Source organism: Phacochoerus africanus, chromosome 5 (genome assembly GCF_016906955.1).
Source record: "Phacochoerus africanus isolate WHEZ1 chromosome 5, ROS_Pafr_v1, whole genome shotgun sequence".
Classification (NCBI taxonomy): Eukaryota; Metazoa; Chordata; class Mammalia; order Artiodactyla; family Suidae; genus Phacochoerus; species Phacochoerus africanus.
In genome coordinates this window covers 11,874,761-11,895,135 of record NC_062548.1, presented here as the reverse complement: position 1 = coordinate 11,895,135, position 20,375 = coordinate 11,874,761, and the positions used below count along the sequence as shown (strand labels likewise).

The 20,375-nt window shown below is 42.3% G+C and overlaps 1 protein-coding gene across 1 annotated transcript in view; it reads left to right on the top strand.

Moving 5' to 3' along the window:
• The first annotated feature begins 707 nt into the window (after positions 1-707).
• BAZ1B (bromodomain adjacent to zinc finger domain 1B) overlaps positions 708-20,375 on the top strand; it is an 83,450-nt gene continuing 63,782 nt past the window's right edge. Inside the window, 3 exon segments of the mRNA XM_047779849.1 lie at positions 708-1,165; positions 9,748-9,864; positions 15,468-15,612. Of these exon segments, the coding sequence (XP_047635805.1) occupies positions 1,059-1,165; positions 9,748-9,864; positions 15,468-15,612 (369 nt within the window). The 5' untranslated portion in view covers positions 708-1,058.

The window sequence follows — 20,375 nt, the reverse complement described above, 5'->3', positions numbered from 1 at the left end:
ATAGCCATATCCTTTAATGTATTTTTCCAAAGAAGCTTTGATATGATCCTTCCCAGCAAGCCACTAGAAACAAGCATCGTATTAATATCCACATCTCAACCACGCTCTCATCCAGAAGTTAACTTTGGGGTGAGCAGGGTTGGGCCTCAGGTTATGCCTCAGTCGAACCTTTGCGGGGCAAGGTCTCGGGGTTACTTCCCGCCAACCCCTCCTCCCATCCGCCCCACCCGCGCATCCCCGGGCGTGGCTGAGAGCGGCGCCTTTAAGAAGGGGGCGGAGCACGAGTGGGAAGACAAAGCCCCTGGCCGCGCGCTCCCCCTCCCCCCTCCGGCGCACCGCACGGACAGTGGTGCCCGGATGTCGGTGTCGCCTTCAGTGACAGATGGCGCAGTGTCTGTATATGTTAGAGGGCTTCTCTGGCCTGACCTGTTTGAATTCCTGGCCTTTCGGTGCCCCGCTATCCCCCACTTTCAACCCTGCCGCTGGAGGCCTGCACTTCTGTCACCGGCGCTTACATAACTTGACCTTTCACCTCTTCATACTGCCCTCTAGTGCGCTGCAACCCAACTAGGCAGCCCGGGAAGGGGGCGGGACCCAAGGGCCGAGCGGCAGCTCCTCTGAGCCAATAGACTCTGGGAGCTGACCAGCTCTCAGCCTATTGGAGCATTCGCCACCGGCGCCACAGGGGAGCAAGTTAGTGTGTGCGCTGGCCGGGCGGGGGGGAGGAGGGGAATCTCCCGCCATTTTTCAATAATTTCCTCCGGTGCAGCTGAGGACGCGTCGTGACTGCTGAACGCTGGGACCCGTAGCGAAGGTTGGCCGGAGGCTTCGGGGCGGTGCGGCAGTGTGCGTGGGAATTCTGTGCCTTTGCGTCCAGTTCCATGGCCCTCGCGCGGCGGCGCTGGCCCTGAAGGAGCCGAGTTCGCGCCGCCCTCTCACCCCTCCCCTCCCCCACCCCACCCCCGGGAGCCTGGCGCTTGCTCCCGGCCGCGGGGCCTAGTGTTGCGCCGCAGGCTCGCCGAGGAGCCTACGTCTTCCCCTCCGCTAACGCCGCCGCCATGGCGCCGCTCCTGGGCCGCAAGCCCTTCCCGCTGGTGAAGCCGCTTCCAGGCGAAGAGCCGCTGTTCACCATCGCGCACACTCAGGAGGCCTTCCGCACCCGGGAGTATCCTTTTCCAGCCGCGCTGGCCAGGCCGCCCGCGGGGTGGGGTGGGGCGGGGTGGGCCGCGCAGCCCCGGGCCAGTGGCAGCTGTCAGCGCGCCCGGCGTCGGCGGGCCTGCACCCGGAGCCTGAGCCCGGAGCCTGCAGTTCCGGGGGCGGGAGGGCCGGCTGGCCGGCCGGGTTCAGGCCGCTCTGGAGCCCTGTGCCCTCCATCCTTTCCCCGACCCCGCATTTTGTCTACGGGCCTCGCTGTCGGTGAGCGATCCTCCAACCAATTTCCCAGGGGTTTGGTTTTAGGCCCTAATTAGCAGGAGGAACTGGGTTTCCTTTGCTGCTGCTTTTTTTCTTAAGTTTTGGGGATTGTACTCGCGCAGCTTCGTGATCTTGGTGATGCGTTCTACCTCGATCTCCGCAGGGGCATTTGTGTTTTGCTCCCCCCGTGTGGACTTTAGGGTGGTGATGGACTTACTGGTGATTTTCCAGACTTAGAGAAAAAGCAGGAAAAAGTTACCTTGGAGGAGCGGATGCTTTTCTTCCCTGGGTATGCACAGATAAGGAATTTTGACGGTGTACAGGAGATAGGTATTTGTCTTCTAACAATATTTAAAAAAATACCAAGACACGCTTAAAGTTTTGATGCTGTACTTGAGGAACGCGAGGCTGATGTTTTAAGTACGAAGCATCTTTCTAATCATTGCTTAAGATTTCTTTCACAAGCTTTATTTGTCTTGTAGTTGAAGGTCGTACAACTCTTACTTTTTTTAAATGGATTCCAGCTAAATCCTTTATGAAGCTTAAGTGTAAACAAGATTTCTGAATCAAGCTTTCTTTAGTGATAGAAAGCTTCAAGAGTGAAGGCTAATGTATTATTTAGTTTTATCTCCCCCTTCCCTTTGGAAGAACTTGATTTCTTAGTAGTTTGTTTGCTTGCCTCGGTATAGGAGGAAGCGCCAAGTGTGAGCCATATCATTTGATTGCATTTCTCTTTGATCTTCTCTTTAATATGATGCTTTACGGGATAACCTCGCTCTTGTGTGAGTGCAGATTGTGGATGTTAGGTGTTTAAGTACAGAGGGACTTGGAAAGTGAGTCTGTGCTGTAGGAAGGCTCTTGAAATGTAACTGTAGCATCTCAGAGCTGAAATGGATCTTGGAGATGGTGGGTTCTCCTGCCAGAGTAGGCCAGGTGGGCCCAGGCAGTTGAGGCCGACTTGTTAAGGTCATACGCTGAATGATGAGAGTCAGGAGTAGAATCCAGGGCCGGTACCTCATCCTTGTAAGTAAATCAAGGAAGCAACATGAAATGTTATTCCTTCACTTTTAATAGTCTGTGTCCATTGTTTGTGTCAGTTTGTGGTATAAGAGAAAGCGCATTTAAGGGGGTGGTAGGAGGAATAGTCTGGTTCTTTTTCTTGTTCTGTTAGGACTTTAAATTGTTTCGGAGGAGTGCTCTAGCTCTACTAAAAACCCTGTTTTAAAAGTGATCTACCTTTTTTTTAATAACATTCCAAAACATCAGTGGAGTAAAAAATTCCTTGTGGGACTATGCCATATCCTTTTCAAATGTCAGCTTTTGAGCACTTGATGGTTATTCATACTAATGTTACTGGTTATTAATTTATCAGGCCTGGTTCTAGTAGAGTATAAGAATCTGCAAATTAATCTCTACTCTATGAGACAAATTCTAAATCTGTAATAGGCACTGAGCTTTGTAAAAAATGACGAGATAGCTAATTTCGAACTGGCAGCCTAGGCTTTTTCATATCATTTACTGAAATCGTTGAACTGTGTATGAAGAATTTCTTTAAATGATGACAGTTGAAAACTGAAAGGTGAAACTTTTTAAGTGGTAGGTATTTAATAAAAATTCCTCATCTTTAAAATTTCCCATGCCAGTATTCTGAACCCTTTTTACAAAGGAGTTCTTAAACTGTTACATATTTGGGGGGAAATTGCTCCCTTTGGAATTTCTTCTAGTGGAAGCACTTTGAGGATGGTTTTTAAAGCAGTTGTGCTATGTGGTTGCCAGATTGACATATTTCTTTATTAGGCTATTAGCGATTTCATAGAGGAGAACAAGTATGCGGTTAGGTAACTGCTGCATTTGAAGTATTTCTATTACTTAATTTATAGTTACAATTATGCTTTTAATAGGATTTCATACTCTTAATTTTCTCCTAATACCTTCCTCTTGATTGTATATATATTCTGTAGCAAATTTGTATGATATTTTATTGACTTACAGCTCTGAGCATTGTGTTCTTGCAGGTATTACTGTACGTCGTCACTAAACTTACCGTGGTAGTCGTGAATGATGCACATATTTGATAACAGGATTATATATTGATAATTATGTTTATTGTACAGTAGCTCAATCTATGGTACATTGCTTCCTAGAGTAGTATTACAGGCAAGACACCAATCTTTTTTTGTTTTTGTTTTTTACTTTATGGCCACATTCAAGGCATATGGAAGTTCCTGGGTCAGGGTTTGAATTCGAGCCACAGCTGTGACCTGAACCACAGCTGCAGCAATGCCAGATCCTTGGGTCCTTAACCCACTGCACTGAGTGAAGGATCCAAACCATCCAAACCACACCTCTGAAGTGACCCAAGCCGCTGCAGCTGAATTCTTAACCCACTGCACCACAGTGGGAACTCCAGGACACCATGTCTTAGCTGGAAAAGTTAACTTTACCAGATTCACTTCTTGATGTAATTATTTGAGAGTAGAACTCCACACTGACTGTATTTAAGTTGATGGATTTTAAGGAGGAACTGAACCTATGTGTAGTCTGCTGTAGATTAATTTGTTGTTGTTGTATTGTTTTAACTATTTCAGTTTTTAAAGCATAGAAACTAGTGTAGCGTCAAGGTAAGAGAATTTTCAGGTGGTGTAATAAAGAGTGGCTGTTCGAATATACAGCTATTCTGGCTCTAGACGAGAATAACTTGATTTGCCTAAGAAAAACCCGACTAGAGCTTTTTAAGAGCTGAGGCAAGACAGGATTTTATTGGACAGTTGGAATACTGAGCAAGATTGTCTGTTGACTTGTATAATTTAATTTCTTTAAGGTAACAAGTTATTCCGCTTTAGAGTTATTTTTAACTTAATGACACACTAGTCCAAAGAGAGAAAATAGGATAAAAAGCAGACCTTGAGTTGGTGTTTGTCATCCCATTTAGAACTCTTAGGGTTATAGTTATGCATATTTAACCTCCATACTTTTCTGGGCCACTTCCTTTCAGGCTATCAAGTACTTTATTGAAAGAAACAATCCTTAAAAGTCTAAAGAGAACAAAGAAGCAGCATATTGTGGTAAGGAGATAGTTCTTGAACTCTTGAAAAAGTAGATGCATGATGAGATAGTCTAGGATTTGAAATTATCTTATCATTTATAGCTTACACAACCTTTGGAGAATTGGTCTGACATTTTGTCTGCAATTATAAGTGCAGCAATCGTTGGGACATAAAAAGCTCAGTTGGCATTTGCTCTGAGCGGTTATTTGAGAGTGAGTGACTTATATTGGTAACCTAAAATCTGAAATAGGATTTAGAGGCAGCTAACTCAGTGTCCTTCTAGTGGGCTTTTTTTTCCTCCTTTCATTTTCAGTTTTTCTGTAGCTTTTCTCTTACCATAAGTCAAAGCAATAACCAGGACAGATTTACATAAACTTAAAAATATGTAGTGTAAGGGGTTGTAGAAATTTCAGTTTTTGACTTTGAAATTAATCTAATTTGAATGACTAGTCAGTTTAAAATTTTGTATTAGAGGACATTCATTCCTAGATGTAAACAATGGGTTTATAGTGCTGTCCAATAGAAATATGTGAGCCACATGTAATTAAAGTTTTTCTAATGGCCAAATTTGAAAAAAAGGAAACTGAGTGGGGAAAAAAAAGGCACATTTTTCTTATTCCAAGACTCAGGTTGAAGGAGTAGTCCCTGTCTGCAGTGTCCTTTTCTAGAGACAGAAAGATCTGGAGGAACCCATGATGACTTTTTAGGCTTCTTCCTGGAGGTGGTGTCTATGGCATCTATTGGTCGGAGCAAGTCAAGTGGCCAAGCCTAATATGGTTGGGCGGGATATGCAGTCCTTTTCCTGGGAGGCATTTGCAAGCCACGTGGCAGTGGACGGAGATGTAGACTCTTTCTGGAAGGGAGGTGGATGTTTGCAAATAAGAGTGCGTCTGCCACATTTTAGGGTTAAGGGAATGTTTCCTGGGGAAAGTTACTTTTAAGATGTGATCTAAAGCGTGGTTAGAATTTAGTTAGATGAAGAATAGAGGACTGTGTCTTTTGAAGAGTTTGTAATTTTGAAGGCTCCTGATCTTTAATTTTTTGAAATTTTTTGTCTTTTTAGGGCTGCGCCAGTGGCACATGGCGGTTCCCAGTCTAGGGGTTGAATTGGAGCTGCAGCTGCCGACCTTCGCCACAGCCACAGCAATGCTGGATTCGAGCTGCATCTGACCTACACCACAGCTCATGGCAATGTTGGATCCTTAACCCACTGAGTGAGGTCAGGGATGGAACCTGTGTCCTCATGCATGCTGGTCGGGTTTGTTAGCCGCTGAGCCACAATGGGAACTCCTGCTTGCTTTTTTTAAAGGGCTGACCCTGCATATGGAAGTTCTGGGCTAGGCTCGAATCGGAGCTGCAGCTGCCAGCCTGCTCCACAGCAACTTGGGATCTGAGCTATGTTTGCGACCTACGCCACAGCTCATGGCACTGCCAGATCCTTAACCCACTGAGCAGATCCTTAACCCACTGAGCGAGGCCACATTCTCATGGATGCTACTTGGGTTCATTACTGCTGAGCCACAGTGGGAACTCCTGAAGGTTCTTGATTTTGAAAAATTAAGAGAAATTTCATGGCTGGAGCTAAGAAGTGAGAATGGAGATGGAGTGTTGAGAGTAATAAAAGGGCTGCATGACAGGTCCTCTGAGATAGGCTGAAAAGTTTGGACTTTGCTTTAAATTTACTGGAGGTTGTTGAAAAACTTGAACAGGAAAGAAGCAGAATTTCAGATTAGGAAGATTACTGTGGCTGCAGTGTGGAGAATGGTTCTGCAGCCTTGAGCCCGCTAGCTAGACTGAGAAGCGGTGATTAAATAATCTAAGCAATAGATAATAGTGGTGTGAACAAATTTACTAGCCCTTGAGATGGAGAGAAGTGTAGTAGAAGGATTTCTGAAATTATGTTGATTTGACAGGATTTGGTGATTGATTGAGGGAGGAGTCAGGATAATGTGTTTTTTTTGTCTTTTTGCCATTTCTTGGGCTGCTCCTGCAGCATATGGAGGTTCCTAGGCTAGGGCTTGAATTGGAGATGTAGCCGCCGGCCTGTGCCAGAGCCACAGCAACGCGGGATCCGAGCTGTGTCTGCGACCTACACCACAGCTTACGGCAACGCCAGATCCCTAACCCACTGAGCAAGGCAAGGGATCGAACCTGCAACCTCATGGGTCCTAGTTGGGTTCGTTAACCACTACGCCACAACGGGAACTCCCAGGATAATGTTTTGACAGCCAATGGGCTAATTCTCAGCTGCAGAGGACCCTGGAAGTGGAAAGTGGATCCAGTGTTTCTTTTGTTTTGGCTGGTAATGGGGGGAATAAGAAGTGAAGCGTTTAGTTTGGATGTTCTTTTTTTTTTTTTTTTTGCTTTTTTAGGGCTGCACCCGCAGCATATGGAAGTTTCCAGGCTAGGGGTGGAATGGATGCTACAGCTGTGATTATGCCACAGCTGTGGCAACAGTGGATCCTGGATCCTTAACCCACCACGCTTAGTCAGTAGTCCAACCTGTGCTGTCACAGAGACAACACCAGATCCTTAACCTGCTGTGCTACAGTGGGAACTCTGCAAATGAGATTTTTAAATCAGGAGAAATGGGTTTAAAAATAAGACAGAGAAAAAGGATGTGGAGTTCCCGTCGTGGCGCAGTGGTTAACGAATCCGACTAGGAACCATGAGGTTGCGGGTTCGGTCCCTGCCCTTGCTCAGTGGGTTAACGATCCGGCGTTGCCGTGAGCTGTGGTGTAGGTTTCAGACTCGGCTCGGATCCCTTGTTGCTGTGGCTCTGGCGTAGGCCAGTGGCTACAGCTCCGATTCGACCCCTAGCCTGGGAACTTCCATATGCCGCGGGAGCGGCCCAAAGAAATAGCAAAAATCCAAAAAAAAAAAAAAAGAAAGAAAAAGGATGTTAGGGTGAGAAGCACAAAGAACTGGAAGAGGATTGATTACCGAGGTCAATTAAAATGTTTTAAAATGTTACACCTGGGTGAGAAATGAGGCTTGGAAGTTGAATTAGATACGTCTGTTATTGGAGAGAAAGAACTGAATTGATATGTGCCTAAGTGGTTACAGTTAGGCTGAAGAGGTGACAGTGATTCCCTGACTTCAGACTTGGATACTGGGGCCATTCATTGAGATTGGGTATATCCGTTAAGGAGCAGGTTTGGGAGGGAAGGGAGGGGAGGGGAGGGGTAGGAAGAATTGACTTGAGAAAAGGTTGGATTTGAGGGCTCACTGAGGCATCCAGATGATAGCAGTTTTTGTGTTATTGGCCACATAAGGGGCCTTGAATCTAAGGAGAGTGGACTGGGCACATTATCCTTTTTAAGTTACAACTAATAATAAAAACTTAAATGTTTTCTCTTTAAGACATATTTGTTAATCTCACATTCTCTCTGATTACATGGTGAATTTCTTCAGTGTAACTGAATAATATATTAGAACTGTTATCAAGCTTTTTGAATGTTTAAGTAAACCCACTTACTGATTCTTTATTTTGCCTCCCCTCCCCAAGTGCAAAGACAGAAAACAAATCCAGTTTTTGATTCCTTATAATAATGTCCCTGTGGAAGCATGTGATTTCCTTTTCTCTATGGGATTTTATAAAATTTCAGTGGGTTTTTTTATGGTTTGTTTATTTTTGTTTTTGATTTCTTAGGGCCGTACCACAGCATGTGGAGGTTCCCAGGCTAGGGGTCGAATCAGAGCTACAGCTGCCGGCCTACGCCACAGCCACAGCCACAGCAATGCCAGAGCCAAGCCGTGTGTTCAGCCTACACCACAGCTCACGGCAACGCCTCATCCTTAACCCACTGAGGCCAGGGATTGAACCTTCATCCTCATGGATACTAGTCAGATAAGTTTCCACTGAGCCACGATGGGAACTCCCTGTAATTCTTTTTCTTTCTTTTTTTCTTTCTTTCTCTTTCTTTCCTTTCTTCCTTCCTTTTCGCTTTTTAGGGCTGCACCTGAGGCATATGGAAGTTCCCAGGCTGGGGGGCAGATCAGAGCTACAGCTGCCAGCCTGCACCATAGCAATGCCAGATCTGAGCCACGTCTGTGACCTACACCACAGCTCACAGCAACACGGGATCCCCAGCCTTCTGGGTGAGGCCAGGGATCAAACCCGTCTCCTCATGAACACCACTTGGGTTCGTTGACTGTTGAGCCACGACGGGAACTCTCTTGTCATTTGTCTTTTAACTGCTCGTACCCCTGGAAAACCAAGACTCTACACATATTAAAAATGAATTATTGGTTTAGTTGTGAGGTAATATTACAAGAGGAACTGTTTAAATACTTTGGTTTCAGGTACTGTGAAAAGTGTCGCTTGAAAAGTTCAGAGATTGACAGCCAGTTTTCTAGCTGTGGTGTCAGTTTGTTTTCTTGCGTAGCATCTTTTGCGCTGCGTAAAAGTAAATAAGGTACTTAATCATTTGAATCTGAGTGTCGCTGGCTGATAATGAATTCCAGATGGGATGGTGTGGAAAGTTACCAGGTATGCAGCATGGGTTTCTGCACTGTCTTCTTCCATCTCCCGCACAAAGATGGAACAAGGACTTGTGAATGACTCGTGAATGTAGTGTTACTGGAGATAACAAAAATCTGGATAAAGAATACCATGTCAGATTTATTTTTAGTACTTTATGGAATTTATCTTTAAACCCTAGAGATTCTACCAGTGTTTCCAAGGTGGACCGGAAGACTGTTAGGAAATGGATCATTAACATATGCACAGGGTTATTCCAAACTGCCTGTGAGACCTGTGTAGTCGTCTCCTCTTGCTGTGGAGGTGATTCTTAAACTTGCTGACCATCTGAGGTGTGTAACAACTTCACATACCTTAAATTCTTACTCTTTATGACTCGTGTTTTATTTTTCCTCTTTTTCTTACTAATTTTTAGCACTGTGAGTCTTGTGAAATGAAACTTGAGTGAGTTGAAGAAAATACCTTTGGACTGAAGAGGTTTTTTTGACTGTTACACTGGAAGTTCCCTGGTCAGGGATTGAACCCATATCATAGCAGTGCCGGATCCTTAACCTATTAGGCTGTCAGGGAACTCCTGTACTAAGATACACCACAATTTATTTATAAATCGTGACATGCTTAGTCATATTTTAGTCTTTATCGTTTTGTATGGATTTGCCTATTGAAAACTGATTTTTAACTTTATCTTCTCATGCTGTGCAGTATAGAAAGGATTCTATAGATTTTTTTCTATGTATGATAAGCATTTTATGGCTTAGTTGCTTCTGTTGCTTGAATGTTATTTTCCTGAGCCTCTGCTGACAGAGAGTATGAAGCCCGTTTGGAAAGATACAGTGAGCGCATTTGGACGTGTAAGAGTACCGGAAGCAGTCAGCTAACACACAAAGAGGCCTGGGAGGAGGAACAGGAAGTTGCCGAACTGTAAGTAGTGGAAGTGCTGTCCTTCCAGTACATCTTCACACTATTAAGGAAGGGGAAATAGAACCATAAAACCGTAGTTGTATTTAAATTTATGGGGCATAAATCGGAATACATTGCATTAGTATAATGGTGTCTTGCCTATTGTCCTTTTGTAAGTGATAAAGTATGTGTAATAAATAGTTGTGCCTTCACTTATTTAGGTATTTGCTAAGCTTTTGAGTGTTCTTCCTGTATGCTTTTACCTTGTAAATACTCAGAAATGTGGTTCTAAGAAAGGGAAGCTTGTATAACCTAGAAGTAATATAGAGGCAGCAAATTAGAAAGTTTTATTTTGTGGTCATTTGAAATTTAAGACTTTTTTTTTTTTTTTTTGGTCTTTTTAGGGCTGCACCCAAGGTATATGGAGGTTCCCAGGCTAGGGGTAGAATTGGAACTATAGCTGCTGGCCTACGCCAGAGCCACAGCAACATGGGATCCAAGCTGAGTCTGTGACCTACAGCCACAGCTCACAGCAATGCTGGATCCTTAACTCACTGAACGAGGCCAGGGATTGAACCTGTGTCCATGGTTACTAGTCAGGTTTGTTACCACTGACCACAAGGAGAACTCCTAAGACAGTATTTATAGCAGCTATCAAAAAATAATACACAATTTGGGAGTTCTCTTTGTGGCTCAGTGGAGTGATTGAAAGAGGTGTCTTAAAAATCCTGTCTATATTCAGTGGGCTTATTTGGGTATTCTTTCAAAGAAAGCATTCAGAGTTTTAGACAGTAGAAGCATGTAAAATATAAGTAGAAACTAGACATAATACTACTTTTTTTAGTTTTATTATTTTTTAATTTTTAAACATTAAAATATTTTTAACTTTTATTGAAGTATAGTTAATTTACAAGGCTGTGATAATTTCTTCTGTACAGCAAAGTGACCCAGTCATACATATCCACATATCCATTCTGATTCTTTCCCCACATAGATTATCACAGAATACTGGGTAGCGTTCTTTGCTGTACAGCAGGTCCCTATTGGCCAATCATTCCAGGTATCTCATTGTGCATATGCCAGTCCCAAACCCCCACTCTATCCCCGCCCACCACCTGTCCCCTTTGGTAACCATAAGTTTTTCAAAGTCTGTGAGTTCTGTGAGTCTGTTTTTGTTCTGCAAATAAGTCATTTGTATCCCTTTTTTTTTTTGATTCTGCTATAGGTCTTTTTTTTTTTTTTGTCTTTTTGCCTTTTCTAGGGCCATTCCTGCGGCATATGTGGTTCCCAGGCTAGGGGTTGAATTGGAGCTATAGCCGCCGGCCTGCACCACAGCAACAGGGGATCCAAGCCACGCCTGCGACCTACACTACAGCTCGCGGCAACGCCGGATCCTTAACCCACTGAGCAAGGCCAGGGATCGAACCCGCCACCTCATGGTTCCTAGTCGGATTTGTTAACCACTGAGCCACGACGGGAACTCCAAGGTGATTTTTTTCTTTTTTTAAGTGTTTTTGTTTGTTTGCTGTACCAGAGGCATGTGAAAGTTCCCAGGCCAGGAATCAGTTAATCAGATTGGCCCCACGACCTTAACCTGTGCCGCAGCAGTGATAACACTGGATTCTTAACCCGCCGAACCACCAGGGAACTCCTTTTTTTAGGTTTTTTTTTTTTTTTTGAAATATAGTTGATAGTATATTAGTTATAGGTGTATAATATAGTGACTCACAATTTTTAAAGATTAGACTCCATTTATTGTTACTATAAAAAAAAACAGTACTCTTGAAAATTTGGAGTAGAAACTCTGTGGACTTCTCAGTGACTTCTCTTGATAGTAGATAAGTAGAAAGCATGTAGTAATTGAATACAATTCTGCTCTCTTTTGGTTGTGTAACAGCACTGGCTTCAGTGGAGACCTGGGGTCTAGTAATGGCTCCATCATTGACTAATAATTAATAATAACTAATTAAGTCTGTTAACCTAGTGTGTGTTTGTTCTTTGCTTGGGTCACTGACATCATTCCATTTTGGATGAGTATTATTTATGTATATGCCTTATTTAGTGTATTAGACTTGGGTTTGACCCACTTTTTCTGTAATACGCCAGTTAGTAAATATTTAAGGGTTTGTGGGCCCTGTGGTCTCTGTCTCAGCTATTCAACTTTGAGGTTGTACAATGAAAATAGCCATTGACAATACACAAGTGAATGGGAGAGGCTGGGTCCCTGTAAAATTTTATTTACAAAAACTGGTAGCAGGGTGGATTTAACTCATGGTCTGCTGCTGACCCCTGTAGTAGCTTGTAAACTTGAGGGTAGATCTCATATTTGACTTACTCTTTTTTTTTTTAATTAAAAAATTTTTTTTATTTACTTATTTTTTGCTTTTTAGGGCTGCACCTGCGGCACATGGAGATTCCCAGGCTCGGGGTCTAATGGGAGCTACAGCTGCCGGCCTACACCACAGCTCACAGCAATGCCGGATCCTTAACCCACTGAGCAAGGCCAGGGATTGAACCACAACCTCATGGTTCCTAGTCGGATTTGTTTCCGCTGCGCCACGATGGGAACTCCTTGACTTATTCTTGAATTGGTCCTCGTGCCTAGATAGATAATCCTCTGTACTGTATAAAGCACTTACTGTTTGCTCTTTGCGAAATAGAGGTATTGTTAATTTCTCTGGATGTCTTTTTGGGTGTGTGAAAATTCTCTGTGAATAAAAGATAATAACCTACAACAAATAAAGAGTAATAAGGAAGGGGTCAATTATTGTTGCTTATAATATGATCATGTACCTGGAAAACCCAAAGAGGATCAGGTGAAAACTGTTAGAGAATTCAGTTTCAAAAAGAAAAATCGCTTCCCTCCACACAAAGACATAAAGTGTGGTGGGAATTTAGAGGTTAGAGAGACTAGAGTCATTTTCTGGGGAAAACTTACTGAGACTTATCCTTGAAGGGTAGTTTGTGCCTAATTGCAAAAGACAAGATGAGACGTTTGTGATTAATTCAGTGAATGAAGTGAGAACAGCAATACTTTTTTTTTAAAACCTGGTGAGAAAGACTTTATTCAAGGTGGTGCAGGTTATATCTCTAGGTGTAGGCATCACTACGATGAAATTTTGCAGTTAGGAGAAGAAATGAGTCTCAATTCTAAATATTGTGTGGGTAAGTGGGAATTTAAAGCCAAGGAGTAGGGGAGAAGAGTAATATATATATTTTTTTAAGGGACTCAGCTGTGACGTATGGAAGTTTCTGGGATAGGGGTCAAATAGGCGCTGCAGCTGCTGGCCTATACCACAGCTACTCTGGATCCAAGCTGCACCTATGACCTATGCCACAGCTTGTGGTAATGCCGGGTCCTTAACCCACTTATTGAGGCCAGGGATAGAACCCACATGTTCAGGGATACTGTGTCAGGTACTTAACCCTCTGAGCCCCAATGGGAACTCAGTATTTTTTGAACAGTAGAGGCACATATGAGGTTTTGATGATTGGGTTGTGCTTTGGGAGATTAGTCCAGAAGCAATGTGCAGGATATATTAAAGAGGGAAGAGGCGGGTGGGAAGTCTTTGTAGGCTAGCTAGGAGAGTATTTGGCTAGGGAATCATGGCATTATTGGGAATAGTAAGAATGAGATGGATTGTCATTCTGAAAGGAGCTTTGGGCCATAATTTTGGAAAACCACTTAGACTTTGTTCTTGAAAAGTCATAATACATACTAGCATATTAAAGATTTTCAGAAGACTAGTAAAGAAACTTTAGCTTGGTTTAACCTTAGGAGTTTTAAACTTATTTGACCTTAGAATCTATTACATCAGAGCAAAGTTCTAAAGAACGCAGTTGGGGAATGTTTTATGTGATTTGATAGCTAACAAAATATAAGGAGTGTTGGGAGTAACTATTGAAAAAGATAGTGAGATTTTATAATTTTTTACTCAAAGCAGAAATACTTTTTTCTGATTATAAAAGAAATGCATACTGTATGTAAACAGTACAAAGTCAGTAAAAGAATCTGAACATCATTGTCCAACCTCACTCCTTAGACGTATCTACAATGACTCTCTTAAGCCTGAATGATTGGGAGGCTTAATAGAGAGAATGAATTTTTAGGGGCCAGGAAAGGCCTCATGGAATTAAGGAAGGCTGAGGACATCTGGGAAGGATGATTAAGCTGGGAGGGAAGACAGTGGGAAGAGGACAAAGGAAACAGTCTTAACAAAGGCTCAGGGAGACTTAGAAGATTGTTGATCATAATTGCGGAATAGGAGTTCCCGTCGTGGCTCAGCGGAAACGAATCTGACTAGCATCCATGAGGACTCAGTTTCCACCTCTGGCATTGCTCGGTGGCTTAAGGATCCAGAGTTGCTGTGAGCTGTGGTGTAGGTCGCAGATGCGACTTGGATCTGGCGTGGCTGTGGCTACAGCTCTGATTCAACCCCTAGCCTGGGAATCTCCATATGCCTAGGGTGTGGCCCTAAAAAGACCAAAAAAAAAAAAATGGGGAGTAGCAGATAACTTTGTAGGTTAATTAATTGTGAAGGGAGTGTGATAAGAGATTTTAAGTCTAGCCGTTGGAGGAACATTTGTCCTTATTAACAGCATTGAGAGTGATTGAGAATATTTAAGTATGATAATAAATGTAATACTTGGTTTTTCATGAATGTCCTCATGCTGCAAGTGATAAACTATCCGATCAGAATTGGATATCTAACAACTATCCATTTTGTTTCTTCCTACTTTTTTTTTTCTTTTTTTTTTTTGCTTTTTAGGACCGAGTCTGCGGCATATGGAAGTTCCCGGGTTAGGGGTTGAATTGGAGCATTGGCTGCCGGCCTACACCACAGCTACAGCAACATGAGATACTAGTTGGGTTTGTTACCACTGAGCCACAATGGGAACTCCAGTTTCTTCCTGTTTTCTGCTTTCATCAGTCATCTAGCTGTGAATATCTTTGTGTACATGTGACAGTTTTTGTAACTTGTCAAACTCCTTTCCCAGAGAGTTGAAACATAGGTTTTTGGCAGTATATGTGTGCTATTTTGCACTATTCACTTGCTCATATTTGGTATAATAATTCAAGTTCTTTTTTGCTAGTGAAAAGTGGTAGTCATTATTTTACTTTGCTAGGGGTTTGGAGCTCAAGTCATTGTTCAACACGTTAACCATTTGTATTTTGTTTTTCTTATCCATAAAATGAAAGTTCTAGATCCCTCGCAGGATATCGTGAGAACTAAATGAATGAATGCATACAAAAGCATTTAATTGACTGAAATATGATAATTAAATTACAGTCTCTAAAACAAAAAATAGGCAAAGGTTATGAATAAATAATTCATACCTGGAAAGGGAAGTCAACTGCAAAAACAAACTAATGGGAAAATGTTCAGTCTTACTAATGATGTGATTTTTTTTTCTTTCATTTTTTAGGTGAGAAAATTAACATGGATAGGTCTGTCAAAGCCATTTAAATGTTCTTTTTTTCTCTTGTATACCCCATAGTTTTTAATCTTTGTATTCTCTAGTGCCTTGAATATATTTGCTACGCAACTTTTTGAACTGACCTGAATAACTCTCTGGATAGACTTTTCTGCATTTTCTTGATAACTAATGACATCTTTGTTTAGTTTGAAGGAGGAGTTCCCTGCTTGGTATGAGAAACTTGTTCTGGAAATGGTTCATCATAACACAGCCTCCTTAGAGAAGTTAGTAGATACTGCTTGGTTGGAGATTATGACCAAATATGCTGTGGGAGAAGAGTGTGACTTTGAGGTGAGCACCTATTTTTATTTATTTTTTTAAAAATGTGATTTGACTCATTAACCGTATGTCAGGATTGGCGCTTCCAACATAGATTACAGAACGTATTTCTGCATGTGTAAAATTGTGTTAAATTTGAAGTCCACTTAATATTTTAGGGACCACATTTTAGAACCACATTTATTATTGGGAAAGTTGAGTTTTTTTTTTTTTTTTAAAGGGCTATACCTTCGGCACATGGAAGTTCCCAGGTTAGAGGTCGAATCAGAGCTGCAGCTGCCGGCTATACCATAGACACAGCAACACCAGATCTGAGCCACGTCTGCGACCTACACTGCATATCATGGCAATGCCGGATCCTCTACTCCCTGAGTGGGGCCAGGGATCAAACCCAAGTCCTCATGGATACTAGTCAGGTGCGTTATCACTCAGCCACAGTGGGAACTCTGGAAATGTTAAATTATTATGATAATTGTTATACTGTGTACCATGGCACCTTTGTTTTCCCTGTTGTTGCATCTGTAGCATGTGAGGGTTCTGGGACCAGGGATTGAACTCATACCACAGCTGTGACCTGAGCCACAGCAGTGACAACGCCAGATCCTTAACCCACTTGCACCACAAGGGAACTCTTGTTTTCCCTGTTTTATCCCTTTTTGATAACTTGATGCTATATTGTCTTTTTTTCCTGTTTTGTCTTTTTTTTTTTCATACTTTAAAAGCCTTTCAGATGTTTAGTCCAAATCTGTAGAATCTACATGCAAAAGATTTCATTTCACTACAGTAGTGATCAAGTTGTCTTTTTTCTTTTTCTATTTAAATTTGTTTTTAAATTTTCTAACCCAAATAGCTCAAAGATAACTATTAATAAAGCAAATAGGAGTTCCTGCTGTGGTGCAGTGGGTCAAGGATCCAGTGTTGTCTCTGTCGGTTTGGGATCCACCTCCAGCCTGGTGTAGTGTGTTAAGTATCCATTGTTGCCGCAGCTGTGGCATAGGTTGAAGCTATGGTTTGGATTTGATCCCTCACCAGGAAACTTCCAAATGCCACATGTTTAGCCAAAAGAAAAAAAAAAGGAAATAGATAAAACTGTTTATCTAGCACTAAAGCAGTCCCTATATAAGCCTTTGAAATCTTAAAGTAAGATTCAGGAGAAAGGAAACTAATATTTATTGAATTTCTGTATCTACCAGATACTGGACTAGTTGCTTTACCTAATGTCTTACAGAATCTGCTCGGAAAAGTTGAGGTGGTAAACAGTCTCAGATGTGTGTAAATAACTCTTGATGTAAGTGATTTCAGCTCTTTGTAATTAAATAGCTGACTGATAGTGCCCAGGACTGCTCAAACTTTAGCCTACTTAAAATCACTTAGAGGATGACTGAATGTACATTCTTGGGCCCCATCCCCTGAGAGTTTGATTCAGAAGGTCTAGAGTGGGGCCTGAAAGGCCTAACAAGCTCCGAGGTCTGAAGATATGAACACTCTGGGACAACATCAGCTTAAGCAATGAAGATGTTAGATTTATCTCACATAATAAGTCTTAGGCAATTCCAAGTTTGGTATAGAGGCTGGTGAATACTGTCAGGGACCTAGACTCTGTCTTTCTGCCTTTCTCCCCTGCTCTTGTTGGTATGTTTAGTTTTGTCCTTAGCTTTGTTGCCTCTTGGTGTGAAATTGTGTTCAGAGTGAGGAAATGCTTGTCTAAGCGTAGTAAAATCTTTACCAGAGCGTATTCCTCCCTGTTCTATCTTTGCATGTTACTGGCTACACCGTGGCTCACATAACCATCCTTAGTTGCAAGGGGCCTGAGAAAGTGAATATTGCCTTTTTTTAAAGCCTTGAAAGAGGCGGACTGGCAAGAGAAAAGGAGAAGGGGAATGGCTTAGGTAGCCCAACAGTAGCCAGTTAGTCTGTCTGGTTTCCAAGTCATTGTTCTTTGCTTAATTTACTTTGACTCTGTCTCCCAGCTCTTTTTTATATTTGTAATGTCTGTGGGATCGTTATCGGGTTTTAATCACACACTTTTGTTTTGGTGGGTTTTTTGTTTGTTTGTTTTTGGCCTTGCCTGTGGCATGCAGAAGTTCCCAGGCCAGGGCTCGAACCTGTATCACTGCAGTGACAACACTGAATCCTTAACCTGTTGAGCTATCAGGGAACTCCTAGTCATACACTTTATATCATTCATTGTCCTGGCAGGAAACAAATGGCATATTTAAATGGTGTAACTGAATTGAGTTTGATAAAGGGACTGTAGACAACAGACAGTAATCTGATCTGGGTCAAAGAAAACTAACAAGGAAAAATGAAGTACCTCACGGCTGTCAACAGTAGAGAGGCTTTATTACTTCTAAATCCCAAGTAGACAAGGGGAGGAAGTGAATACTAGAAGAGAGTAATGTAATTGTAGAAAAAAGCACTTTTGTAGCAAGAGTTAACCGCCTGCCAGACAGGGGAATAAATACCCCCTTGCCACTTTTCTTCTACCATATCATTTTTTGCTAATGCTTCCCACAGGCGGAACTCAGCAAAATCTGGAGGGCAAAGGAGCCCTTTGATGTAGTTCATAAAGGTCAGCCTATTTAAGCACAGAGCAGGATAAGAAGACGAGACATATGTGGAGGGGCAAAAGGCAAATACTCCGCACACACCTGCAAGGTGGAGGAGGAAAAGTTTGAAGAAGGGAGAGAGAGAGATTAGAGAATAGGTGCGTCCATAAATATATGAAAAGATGTTTAAATTTATTAGTCATCCAGGAAATCAAATTGAAACCATGGTGAGGTCATTGTATACACATTGGATTGATAAATATGAATAAGTCAAAATAATGCCAGTTTTTGACAAGAATGTAGAGCTGCTCATTCACTGCTATCTATTTTGGTAAATGCCTTGACATTACTGAATACAGTTGAATATGCCCTTTGACTCAGGTTTTTAATTGAGTATCTATACTTTTTAATAATGTTGAGCATCTTCTGTGCTTGTTGGTATCCTTTTATTTGTATTTTCTCTGGCGAAGTGTCTGTTCAAATCTTTCTCCATTTAAAAGTGTAAATTTAAATTGGATTGTTTATTTCCTTTTTCTTTCTTTTTTTTTTTTTGGTCTTTTTAGGGCCGCACCCACAGCATATGGAGGTTCCCAGGCTAGGGGTTGATTTGGAGCTGTAGCCGCTGGCCCACACCACAGCCACAGCCACACCAAATCCAAGCCGAGTTTACGACCTACACCACAGCTCATGGCAATGCTGGATCCTTAACCCAGTGAGCAAGGCCAGGGATTGAACCTGCGTCCTCATGGATACTAGTCAGATTCACTTCCACTGAGCCATGACGGAAACTCCTTTCTTCTTGTTTTAATTTTTTAATTTATTTATTTTTGTCTTTTTTGCCATTTCTTGGGCTGCTCCTGCGGCATAAGAAGATTCCCAGGCTAGGGGTCGAAATGGAGCCGTAGCCGCCAGCCTACACCAGAGCCACAGCAACTCGGGATCCGAGCCACGTTTTTGACCTACACCACACCTCATGGCAACGTTGGATCCTTAACCCACTGAGTAAGGCCAGGGATCAAACCTGCAACCTCGTGGTGCCTAGTCGGATTTGTTAACCACTGAGCCACGACGGGAACTCCTTTTTTTTTATTTTTATGTTTGATCTTTTTGTCTTTCGGGCCACACTTGCGGCATATGGAGGTTCCCAGGCTAGGGGTCGAATGGAAGCTGTAGCCGCTGACCTATACCCGAGCCACGTCTGTGACCTGCATCACAGCTCACGGCAATGCCAGAACCTTAACCCACTGAGCGAGGCCAGGGATCGAACCTGTGTCCTTATGGATGCTGGTCAGGTTCGCTAACCACTGAACCATGATGGGAACTCCCTATTTTCTTGTTTTTGAGTTGTGAGACTTCTTTATATATTCTCGATACAAATCCTTTGTTAGGGATATGCTTGTGCTTTTTCTCCCAGTCTAAGGCTTGTGTTTTTATTCTCTTCAACAGTGTCATTTATAGAGCAGTTTTTAGTTTTGATGATGCTAAATAGAAAGCAAATATTTAACCTTATCTATAATAATGTTTAATGTAAATGATCTAAAAACTTCAGCTAGAAAGAGATTCCGTCGTGGCACAGCGGAAATGAATCTGACTAGAAACCTCGAGGTTGTGGATTTGATCTCTGGCCTTGCTCAGTGGGTTAAAGGCTCATTCGTTGCCATGAGCTGTGTGTGGTGTAGGTTGCAGACATGGTTCAGATCTGGCATTGCTGTGACTGTGGTGTGGGCTGGCGGCCAAGAGCTGTGATTTGACCCCGAGCCTGGGAACTTCCATATGTTTCGGGTGTGGCCCTAAAAAAAAAAAAAGAAAAGTGGAGATTGTCAGATTGAATGAAAAAGCAAGACTCAGCTATATGCTGCCTATAAGAAAGATACAAACAGAATGATAGTAAAAGGATAGAAAAAAGATACTATCCTAACAGTCATAAGAAATCTGGAATGGTTATATAAGTATTAGAAAAAGTAGGTTTTAGGACAAGGAATAGTGCTATGAATAAAGAAGCGTTTCATAATGACAGAGGGGTTAGTTTATTAAGAGGACATAGCAGTCCTTAATGTTTATGCATTTACAATGAGAGCTTCAAAAACATGAAACAAAAATAGAAGTATAAAAAGAAATAGGTAAATCAAAATTATAATTGGAGATTTCAGCACCCCTCCCACCCCCCTTCTCAGTAACTGGTAGAAAAAGTAGAGTTAGCAAGAATATAGAAAACCCAAATGATGT